This window comes from Trachemys scripta, chromosome 11 (genome assembly GCF_013100865.1).
Source record: "Trachemys scripta elegans isolate TJP31775 chromosome 11, CAS_Tse_1.0, whole genome shotgun sequence".
NCBI classification, from domain to species: domain Eukaryota; kingdom Metazoa; phylum Chordata; order Testudines; family Emydidae; genus Trachemys; species Trachemys scripta.
The window spans coordinates 57,090,943-57,103,113 of record NC_048308.1 but is presented as its reverse complement, the minus strand read 5'-3'; the positions used below and the strand labels follow the sequence as shown (position 1 = coordinate 57,103,113).

General features: G+C 45.6%; 1 protein-coding gene across 3 annotated transcripts in view; it reads right to left on the bottom strand.

The window, feature by feature from the left end:
* The window catches only part of KIAA2012 (KIAA2012 ortholog), an 86,271-nt gene that overhangs the window by 40,361 nt on the left and 33,739 nt on the right, over positions 1–12,171 (bottom strand). For all 3 annotated transcript variants that reach the window (XM_034786434.1, XM_034786436.1, XM_034786435.1), the window contains exon 12: positions 3,898–3,986. In XM_034786434.1, coding sequence (XP_034642325.1) covers positions 3,898–3,986 — 89 coding nt within the window. The remainder of the gene's footprint in view (positions 1–3,897; positions 3,987–12,171) is intronic.

Below are 12,171 nucleotides of genomic sequence, written 5' to 3'. Positions count from 1 at the left end.
CTTTGTCCAGTCATAAAACACTTTTTAACACGTGTCCTGCTTTTAAGAGCTAGTAAGGGCATAGCAGTTGATAGCCAGTACCCTCCCAAAACAGCACTTCTCAGCTGTGAAATGTGTTGCCTACTTGAGAATTTCAGGAACTGATTCCTGGCTTTTATAACATGAAACAAGATGAATCAGATACCAGGAGACTGGCCAAGTAACAATTGTTTAGTCTCTGGTGTTGATTACTTAAACTACAGCCAAGAACTTCAGAAGTGACTAGTGACTTAGGGTGCCCGACTTGAGACGCTGTTAAGGTTCCTGATTTACAGAAAGTGTTGAGCACCTGCCATCTGAAAACAAGGCCCCATCAAGGTGTATATAATTTGGTCTTCAGAGAGTTCTAAATGCCCAATATAGCCTCTGAGCCTTGATTTGGCCTGGTCAGCTGTTCCAATCATGTAATCATAGTATCAGTTGTGGTACAATAAGATCTGTTTGTATGTTGTAAATAATACTTCTAATAAAAAGGGTTCAGTCTGTAAATGTCTTTTTCCCCAGCCCCTCATTAGAGCGCCTGAATAGCCGCAATCCTACCACAAGTACAAATAATCTAAAACATGACCCCAGGCCTTTTCCTTCTATCACAGGGTAAAATCTAGAAGACTTGACTTGGTTTTTAATCAGTCCTCACTCAGGCAAAACTTTCACTGAAGGCGGTGAGATAATTGTCTGAGTAAGGATTGAGTGGAGAGAGGCCTAAGAATTGGGCCCAGCAGACTGTGCAATTCCACTGTCACAGAGCTTGCAGCAGAATTCACCCCGCCCCCGCCCCAGAATTGTGCTCTAGAATCTTGTCTTAAATGTTAATTTTAAAAAAACGATTCTTATGGTCGTGGAGAAAACCACAAATCTGAACAGAGTGTAATCTGAGGCAGCATCTAATGCCTGTGTCTGCAAAGAGGCTGAAACAATAGCTCCAAGTGATGTGAATTGCTCCGTTTATCTCCTATTGATGTGTTCCATGTTTTATTATGGTGGGTGGGCCAGGGTACAGACTTTGAGGACTCCATACTCCTCTCAATCCCCAGCAACCTCCCACTGATGTCACTGTCTTGCGGAGGTAGAGTGCCTATGCTGATGGGAGAAGCCCTCCCATCGCTGTAGGTAGAGTCTTTGCTGCAGCAATGCAGTTACGCCAGTTAGGGTGACCAGACGTCCCGATAAAATCGGGACCGTCACGATTTTTCAGTGTTTGTCCCGCGTCCCGACCGATCTCTGGTCGGGATGCAATTTGTCTCGATATTTTGCTCTGCTGATGGGTTTTTTTCCTTCCGCCGGCAGCACTCAGCTTTTTTTTTCTGCTGCGCCGGCGACCCCCTCCTCGGTGTCCTGATATTTTCTTCCACTCATCTGGTCACCCTAACGCCAGTGCATCGTTTAAGTGTAGACCTGGCCTGAGGCGTAGCTGTGCTGAGTAACAGAACTCAGTACTGCCAACACCAAGTGTTCAAAAACCATGTCAGGCCTTTCAAAAAGGCTTAAAAATAAAGTGTTAAAAATGTGGGGTTCTTTCTATTTGCCTTATGGAAATGGGAGCAAGCTATGGGTGAAATGAAGGGCACAGAGAGGGACCTTAAAAAGGAATCAAAACTCCCACACTTGATATGCTCCATATGATTATTAATAAACAAAAATGCATTCATAAATACTTAGAATCATAGGACTGGAAAGGCCCTTGAGAGGTCATCTAGTCCAGTCCCCTGCACTCATGGCAGAACCAAGTATTATCTAGATGAGGGGTGGGCAAACTACGGCCCGTGGGCCGGATCCGGCCTGTGAGTCATTTTAAGCCAACTCGGGAGCTCCTGCTGGGGAGTGGGTTCTAGGGCTTTCCCCGCTCTGGTGCTCCAGCCAGGGCACTGGGTCGGGGCCACACCACGTGGCTCGGCCCCGCTCCAGCCGGGGCACTGAGTCTGGGGCCGCACCCCACATGGCTCGGTCCTTCTCCGGCACTCCAGCTGGGATGCAGGGTTGGGGGCTGCTCCACGCAGCTCCCGGAAGCCGTGGCATGGCCCCACTCTGGTTCCTACATGCTCCAGTGACCCCCTCTGGTGCTCCAATGGGAGCTGCAGGGGTGGTGCCTGCAGATGGGGCAGTGTGCAGAGCCGCCTGGCCGGGCCTCCACGTAGGAGCCGGAGAAGGGACATGCCACTGCTTCAGGGAGCCGCTTGAGGTAAGCGCCACTCAGAGTCTGCACCCCAAACCTCTCCCCACGCCTTGCCCCAGCCCTGATCCCCCTCCCGCTCTCCAAACCCCTCTATCCCAGCCCGGAGCATCCTCCTGCACCCCAAACTTCTCATCCCCAGCCCACCCCAGAACCTGCACCCCCAGCTAGAACCTGCACCCTTCTAGAGAGACCAGACAGCAAATGTGAAAAATCAGGATGGGGGTAGGGGGTAATAGGAGCCGATATAAGAAAAAGACCCCAAAATTGGGACTGTCCCTATAAAATCGGGACATCTGGTCACCCTAACCCCTTCTTGCACTCCTGCCCCAGCCCTGATCCCCCTTCCACCCTCTGAACCCCTCGGTCTCAGTCCAGAGCACCCTCCTACACCCCAACCAGAGCCTCATCCCCTCCCGCACCCCAACCCCAATTTTGTGAGCATTCATGGCCCGCCATACAATTTCTATTCCCCAATGTGGTCCTCAGGCCAAAAAGTTTGCCCACCCCTGCTCTACCACTTAAGTTAGCAGCTGGGAGGCCAATCAAGTAACTGCTTTTTTTCCCTCCTGCTGGTGATCCAGCTAAAATGTGATTTGCTGAATTGGATACAGTACTTGCCATCAGCCCTCATACACCTGAGTTCTCTACTTTGCCAAAAGACCAATGTTCCTAAAATCAGTGTCTTGCTGTCTTTCTAGCCTTAAGATTTATGGTTTGCTTCTCTTTATGCTAGAGATGGGTTGAACCAAAACCCTAGATTTTGGTGTTTAAAATCTGGATCCAAATTCTGCAATTCTCACCCCGTTCTGGGTTTCCCGGGACTTAAAGTAAAAGGTAGCTAATCGAAATGCACTTTCCTCTGTTAACATCATCCTTTAGTTTACTAAGCAGTCAAGAAGAGGACAAGTGAGGTACAACAGGGAAAGGATGTGGTTTAAAAGCTGAGAGTGAAAAAGCTTCCTTTTTTAAATGTCTACTAGTAGTGTCCCACCTTTACATTGTAGGTCAGAGGATCGATGGATTAGAAAGTCTACAGTAAAACAGAGGTAGCCCAGTTGATTTTCAAAGCTCGATATATTAAAAAAATCTTTTCTGTTGAAAGTATGTGAGGGAGAGGGAAGTAAATGCAAAATGAGGCTGGGAGATAAACTCTAACTGGAGCACACTGGAGCGATCTTTGGGGCCTCTGTTAGCCACACAGTAAATTAAAGGTCCAGTCTCTTTTCAGACTTGCCTGAGGCAGAGAGACCCTCGGTCTTGATGTTTCCACTCAAACGACGTCATCAATTTTTATTCCTCTGTTTTCAAATGACGTTGATAATTTTTCAAATCAACTTCTTTCTTTCTAATATTTACTCTTCCTAAATACTGTTCCACAGGTTACCTAAGAAAGGGTTGCTCTACCAGATTAGATCACTGCTCCATCTAGTCCTGCCTCCAGCGATGGCCAGTATGGGATTTTTCAGAAGAAGGTGAACCCCCAGACAAATTATAGGTATACTTAACCTGAATAGCTGCACAAATTGTGGAGAAAATCACCAAGGGATGCTAGAAAGAAACACATCTAATTCTTTCCTCACTTGATGCAAAGCAAGCTTATACTGGGCCTTTCCATAAATATTTTATGTGCACTACTTCCATCTTGCTTCTGTATTGAACTTACAAAACGTAGTCATATATCGCACCTTGTCATTCATCTCTTGACTCAAAGGGGAGGTTTCATGTGGATTTATATGAAGGCTGGTTCCTGTTTCAAGGGGTAATCCACAGTCTCCTGCAATGAAAATGAGAATATCTGGATCAGGATATATATAACATTTTCTATATATTTTTATAGAGTGATTTTAATGCTCCTCTAAAACATGCTAGATCGACAGTCCTGGAGACTGAAGTTGTCTCTCTGTTACAGAAATGTTACAACATAAGCAGTGCAAGCTTCCCCACAAGACCCTGCAAATATGTCCCTATCTGAACCCTTTAGTGGTGAGAGGATGCAATAGGCTCCATGCACATCCAATCCTGGGTTTCACTGATAAAAGTGCTGGAAAGGTGCCAACTGTGTTGGTAGATTCAATGATGCAAAATGCCTGAATACTGGAAAATTGGCTAATTTAGCACTGGAGGATTAAAAACTGCATAGCAGGAGTTTACTCTGTTTAGGGTCTCCCCCAGCATTAGTCCCGTGTGTTTCAGCAGCATGGTGAGGTAGGATTTTTGTCTTTTGTGTGTCAGTGTTGGGAGACAGAACCAAGGAATTGAGTTATCAGGTGAATGAAAACAGCTGTCTCTTGTCCTGACTTCTGTCAGTGCCTGTGTAAATGGGCTTAGACAGGGACACTCCAGGTTAAAACACTGTGCTGCATCCAGAGCAGGGTCACAGTCCCGGCCTCTTGTAGAAATGACCTAAAAATGTAAAGGACCAATCTGAATGTGACACTCCACAGTTCCTCTCCCCTGAGAACTCCTCACTTCTCAACTTCTTGCTTAACCTCATCTGTGGGATCTTGTGCGATTAAACTTGAAGGGCCACTGTGAAATCCCAGAAAAAAATAAAAAAACACACAGTTTGCTTTCTTGCCAGTAAATAGCTCCACATAGGCATGGCAGCTTTTCAAGGAGTAGACAGAGGCAGTCTGGCTTTCTACTACTTACTCTTCCAAACAGGATGCTGTAGGGCTTTTATACCAATTAAGTTCAAATAACATCAAATATATTTGGGATCTTTTCATGTGATTACTTTTCCACAATCTCTTTTTGTGGGACCATTTTGTGTGTTTTTTCCTTTCTCATTTATATTGAAAGACCCCCTCCAATCCAATTATAAACATTTTTTACCTTGAAATCTCCATGAAGAGAATGACTGACTGCTAGAAATACTTTATGTGCTTTTGCCCAAACATCCAAGAAGGTCCTATAGGATCTTGTCCTCTAACAGTAAAGCGCAAGTCTTTACCCCCATGCTATAGGAGAGAAATCTTTTATGATGTTCTTGTAGACCAGTAGTGTTTAGATTTTTTGCAACAAAGGGACCAACTTGACCTTCGTGATCTCATGTGTTTTAAAACTTCTCTTGAATCCCTTTGGCTAGAATGGAAAATAGCTATAGTGAGATGTAATGAAGTCTGTGTCTGAATGCTTAAAAAGTTTTGTGTAGAGGCCTTTCTAGTCCAGCCTAATAAAGACTTAGACTGAGTAGCTTGCAGACCAGTTGGCACACAAGCCATCAACTCATCCCAGCCTGTCACTAATCCTTGGTGAACGTGTGGTGACTCAGTTGTTCCTGCTGAAATCCTGACACAAGTATTACTTTATCAAAAACAACAATTTTACATCTCTTTTAAACTGAATGTGAATTTAAAAAAAATGGATTCCCCTCCCTATCCCCCACATATTTAACAAAAGTGTCAAGGAACCATCTCATGCATGAAAGTCTTCTCAGAGCTGGGATATGTTCAGAGATATTTTCTGTGTGGAAAAACTCCTCTCTGTGGCTGGATCTTAGAATGAGAAAATGCCACCTGTCCAAGTGTACTAATTCTTAAATTAGTGTACTGATGTGCCTTCCCTTAAGGGAATGATGTTCCTCCTCCCTGTGGAACCTTTCCAGTAGAAAAGTCTTCTCCAATTGAAGGAGCTTTGCACCCTTGGAAAAATAATATCACTGTTTTGCAGATGAGTTGATGGATCCTATTATTCAAATAGCCTCTTACTGCAGAACACAGTGTGGGAGAACTTCAACTTTACCTGCCTGAATGTGCCAAACACCTGACCGCGGTTCCTCATGGCTGATATCTGAATACAAAGACAAGGTGGATGAGGTAATATCTTAAGAATGGCCACACTGGGTCAGACCAAATGGTCCATCTAGCCCAGTATCCTGTCTTCCAATGGTAGCCGGTGCCAGATATTTCAGAGGAAATTAACAGAACAGCGCAATTATCCATCGCTTGTTATCCAGGCTCAGCTTCTGGCAGTTAAAGATATATGGATACCCAGAGCACTGAGTTGCCAGTTGTGTCCCGGACCATGTCAGCTAATAGCTATTGATTGATCTATTCTCCATGAACATCTCCTGGCAATGAGTTCCACAGGTTGACTGTATGTTATGTGAAGTAGTATTTCCTTTCATTTGTTTTAAATCTGCTCCTATTAATTGTGACCTCCTTGTTCTTGTATTATGTGAAGAGTTAAATAATACTTTCCTATTCGCTTTCTCCACACCAGTCATGATTTTCTAGACCTCTCTCATATCCCCTCTTAGTTGTCTCTTTTCTAAACTGAAGAGACTGTCTTTTTAATCTCTCCTTATATGGAAGCTGTTCCATACTCCTAATTTTGTTGCCCTTCTCTGTACCTTTTCCGTTTCTAATAGATCTTTCTTTTTCAGTTGGAGCAACCAGAACTTCATGCAGTATTCAAGGTTTTATATAGTGACATTATGATAGTTTGTGTCTTATTATCTACCCTCTTCCTAGTGGTTCCTAACTTTGTTAGGTTTTTGACTGCTGCTGCGTTTTGAACGGACATTCTCAGAGAACTATTCACAATGATTTCAAGATCTCTTTCTTGAGTGGTAACAGCTAATTTAGACCCATCATTTTGTATGTATAGTTGCAATTATGTTTTCCAGTGTGCATCACTTTCCACTTAGCAACATTTGAATTTCATCTGCCATTTTGTTGCCCAGTCACCCAGTTTGTGAGATCCCTTGGTAAATCTTCGCAGTCAGCTTTGGACTTAACAATTTTGAGTAATTTTGTATCATCTGCAAACTTTGCCACCTCACTGTTTACTCCCTTTTCCAGATCACTTCTGAATAGGCTCAACAGCACTGGTCCAAGTACAGATCCTTGGAGAATCTCACTATTTACCACTTTCAGATGGAGCAAGAACATTAAAATGACAAATGCTGGAGTCTAGGTGTGTGTGTGGGGGGGGGTGCACAGAGTATTAGTGATGACTAGAGGTTATGTCTTGTAGGCAGCTTGATAGCTGCCTATCAGTGTTATAATTTCAACAGAGTAAGTGTGTACAGATTGAAAATATACATTGGCTGATTAGTCTAGAGGTGGAAAGATGCTGATTTGTGCATATTGTAGCACCTAAATTACATCTCGGTTACAGCTAGAGCTGGGCTGGAAATATTTTTCCAGTCCTGTGAGAGTTTTGGAGATTTCAACATTTTTCCTGATCCCAAATCATGATGAAGAGTCAATCTTGAATTTTCACAAACCAATAAACTGAAAAAATTCCTGGGCAGATCAATGAAAACATTTAGTTTTGATGTCTACCTTTTATATTTTTAAACTTTTTAAAATAATAATATGGAAATATGGTCACCCTGCAGCTCCCAGCTGCCGTGGGTAGAGGGGGAACCCCACAGCTCCCAGCCACTACGGTGGTGGGGGAAACCATAGAGCCGCAAACAGGTCACAGCTTCTGTGAATTTTTGTTTTTTGCCTGTGGCCTGTCCATGACTTTTACTAAAAATAACCATGACAAAATCTTAGCCTTAATCATGAATACCAGCCCATGTGCCCATTGCATCCTGTGAGTACCAGGCTCCCCTCTCTACAGCCAGGGCCGGCTCCAGGCACCAGCCCACCAAGCTTGTGCTTGGGGCGGCACCTCTGCCGGGGAGAGCAGAGCCGCAGCGGGCTCTCCGCCCTCCCCCTGGCGCTCTGGCCCCCGGGGAGAGCGGAGCCCCGGCCGGGCTCGCCGCCCTCCCCCCGGCACTCTGGCCCCCGGGGAGGGCGGGGCTCCGGCCGGGCTCGGCCCCCCCCCCCCCGCGCGGGGGGGGGGGGGGGGGGCCTGCAGGAGGCTTTTTTGCCTGGGGCGGCAAAAAAGCCGGAGCTGGCCCTGTCTACAGCCCATTGGCTTTCATTTTTTATTGATTTTTTTTTTCACCCATTTTGTAAATTTTGGAATAAACACCAATAAATTCCTGGGAAATGAAAATAATAAGAATTAATAATAAATAAACCCTTGAAAACAAAGGGCCTTAGCAATACTGTAGTTATAGGCAGTATAGGTAACAATACCTTCAGTTAGGCTCTTTTAATGCACAGTGCCAGGCAACCTAGTTTTTACTTGCTTATAACTTTGCCAAGCTTGAATTGTTTGGGATTAAATTTTCCACCCTGAGTCTCTGCCTCAGGCTGAGTGTATGGTTCTGTTTTTCCTTTAATTTCTTTGAAAGGTTCAGCCATCTCCAAGAATGAAGTTAGGGAAAAATATGTCCTTTGCCCATGTTAAAAATAAAATACAAAAATTCTTAAAACCAGTTAGTCGGGAAGCTCTAGTGTCTACGTGCTTTGGAGCAGGGTCTCGGAATTTGGCAGGAGGATGGCTTTTGTGTCAGGGATATGCTTGTGGCTATTCCTGTGAAATTTCCCCCCACCTTAAGCTAAGTTATAAGCCTTTAAAAAAATCTGTTTGCATGGTCCAAATAGTCCAGTGAACCTTGTAAGGGTGGAGGTAGGGGGGAGGGAATATCTAATAAACATAAATGCCTTTTTTTCTGCTGTTCTGAATACGTCACTTTCCCTGTTCTGTCTGGTCTTCTTAGTCGGAATTATTTCTCATAGAGGGATACTTTAGTAACTCTGCCCTCTGACCCCGCACAAGATTTTTTTAAAATGAACAATAAGCCACTCCAGGGTGTGCATGAGCAGGCTACCTGTGAGGGTATTCTACTTCTTGTGTCTCAGTGGGCACCCCAGGCTTGACACAGTGCCCACTGAAGTCCACAGGAGTCCTTCCACTGGGGATCATGCTAGTCATGTAGATTTTCTTGTGGCTTATTTGGTAGCCTCTATCATTGTCCTGTCGTGTAAAGGGTCATTGGCTGTAAAGCATGGGAATTATCAAAGAAGTAACATATATTCAGACAACCACCATTCTGACGCATGGTTTAAAAGCCAGTGCGGATGGGGCCTTAGGGGAGTTAACTATCCCTGAAACTATTTTTAAACACGCTTTAAAAAAAAAAAGAGTATCATGGTTAACACAGTTTGCATCCATAGTTAACACGATTATAAAATGTGTCACACATGATAAGGGCTTCTTCGGGGGGATACTTTAGCACTGCTTGGGCTAGAACAGTTCTTAAAATTAAAAAAGCCCTGTCTATAATGAACAGGAATAACTGGAAAAAAGGCTATTGCCTGCACAATTCTGGAGATGTGCTTGACAATCATTTCTGTTCAGAGCTATTTCTAGCCAGGTTAAAATGATAGTTTATAGAAGGCCCTATTCGTTCTACAAAGATGATCAAATTCATACATGGTTCTGAAACATGACCATGCTCCTAAGTCTCTTGACCTAGGCTAAAACCCTTTCCCCTAACACCACTTTGAAATGATATTTGTTCGTCCCACACTGCCAAGAGTGGCTGGGTGGGTTCTATGATCAGGCAGAGGTACAAGCACGTTTCCCAACTGTGTGTGTCACTGCTGTTGTGTAGGCATGATAAGGTAGGTTGAGAACAACGTCTTAGCCTTTATTCTGAACTCCCTTGCTCTAGTGGGTTTAAATGGGATCCTTGATATCGTCAGAAAATATCTCTCTGGGTTTATATGGATTAAGGTTAATTTTGTGTCTGACATCGAGCACCCAGACCGAATGTCAGGAAGGTTCAGTTCATCCCAGACCATAGAAAAAACCCACAGGAGGAGGTGCTGGGGGAGGAAATATTTGCAATGGTTCTCTCACAGAGATCCCTCCATGTCCTCCTGTTTGTAGCTGGAGGGTGTATTGTCTTCTCAGGGGATCTCTGTAGGACCAGAGGGGGAATGATGGTCATTGCACCTGCCTGCCAAGCCCCCATGCCCTGCCTCTGCAAAGATCCAGGACCCTGTGGAGAGGCCTACACAGGATCCAAAGGGGATGTAGGAAGGTACCATGGAGGTGACAGTCTCCCTTGCATATGGGAGGACAGATCTGGGCATAGCTGGCACTCTTCATATACAGTTCTAGGGGGCATAAATCCTGGGTGCTGATCAGTTAATGGCAATAGGTGACCTTATAAAACCTAGATTCTGCCACTGGCTGCAGAACTTTGTTTGAAGATAGTAAAGATAGTTAGAAAACTAACTTTTGAAAGATGAAATCTAGATGTTCTACATCTCTTCTTCATCAGTAAAACAGGTTAAAGCAATCTAATTGCAAGCTCACCCTGAGCTCTGAAAGTTAAGCTGTGCACTTCTTTCTTCTTTCATCATCAGCCACCACCAAGATTATGGAATCAAATCTCAAAGTGCAGCTGTGCTCTCAAGCGAGACTGTTAAAAAGGCATCTTTGTAATCAGCAGTCCTATCTCCTATGTATAGCCACAGCTTACGTCAGTGATCCAGTCTGTGCTGCTCATAGACTTTAAGTGGGGGAGGGATAGCTCAGTAGTTTGAGCACTGGCCTGCTAAACCCAGGGTTGTAAATTCAATCCAATCCAATCCTTGAGGGGGCCATTTAGGGATCTGGGGCAAAAATCTGTCTGGGGATTGGTCCTGCTTTGAGCAGGGGGTTGGACTAGGTGACCTCCTGAGGTCCCTTCCAACCCTGATATTCTATGATTCTATGAAGGCCAGCAGGGACTATTGTGATCATCTACTCTGGCCTCCTGCACATCTCAGGTCACAGAACCTCGGCCACCCACTCCTGGAATAGACCCATAACCTAGGGCTGAGTTTTACTGAAGTCTCAAATCATGATTTAAAGACTTCAGGTTACACAAACTCTACCATTTACTCTCGTTCAAACCAGCAAGTGACCCAGGCCCCAGGCTGCAGAGGAAGGTGAAAAACCCTCAGGGTTTCTGCCAATCTGACTGTGGGGTGGGGGAGTGGGTTTCCTTCTTGACCCCAAATATGGCAGTCTTGCTCATGCAAGACTCAGCCTAGCTAGGAAGAATGAGCTGGATTCTATTCCTTCTTGTGTATCAACATAACGGTCTACCTGTTACATTTGTCCAAAGCCACTGAAGACAATGGGGTTTGCATAGGTGTCGCTGAGGGCAGACTCTGAACATACTGGAGCAGCACAGGTGTAACTGAACCCCTAACTCGGCCTTCAGGATCTCTGTTACCAGTGGTGATGCCAGAGAATGAAAACCCATCTCTCTGACACCAGAGTGAGTTGGGCACTTAGAAGAAGCATCCACTTACTTACAAACTTGCAGCCGTATTGACTCTGGGGTGCTGTCAGTAACACTTGCTTTAACCAGTAAACTATGTAAATAATGCAAAGAAAACACTTAGATACAGTAACAAGATGGTGCAAATGGGGTGTGTGTGTGTGGGGGGGGGAATATGGTGCAAAGAGGATGGAGTAAGGTGGCTTTGTGTCACCTTTGCTCTTTCCCTGATCTGGTCTGAGCAGGAGCTGCTTTGGCTCCTGACGCTACTTAGGGCAACGTGTGTCCAGCTGCCTAAAGCCACTCGTGGGAATAGCTGAGTGCAGGAGCGCTCTGAGAACGCCCTGACTTCTGTGGACAGTGGTGTAGAACTGGTTGGGGAGGGATACTATGTCTGGGGAATTCCCAATTAATGGCCGGCCCCTTCACTCCAGTGGAGCTGGCACAAAGGGACCATAGTTGCAGTGATGAATTTATATCATTACTGTAAAATACTGTGGTCAGGGCCGGCTCTAGGCACCAGCAAAACAAGCTGGTGTTTGGGACGGCACATTTTTAGGGGCGGCATGGCCGGCGCCGGAATGCTGCCCCGGCCGCCCTAGCTCACCTCCGCTGCTGCTGCCACGGCGCGCGAAACAGCTGATTCGCGCGCCACTACTCGCCCTCCCTCCCAGGCTCTCAAACCTGGGAGAGAGGGGGAGATCCCGAGCGGCCGTTTCGCGCACCGCTGCTCCCCCTCCCTCCCAGACTTGAGAGCCTGGGAGGGAGGGGGAGAAGCGGCGCCCGCGCCGCGGCCACTCGGAGTCTCCCCCTCCCTCCCAGGCTCTCA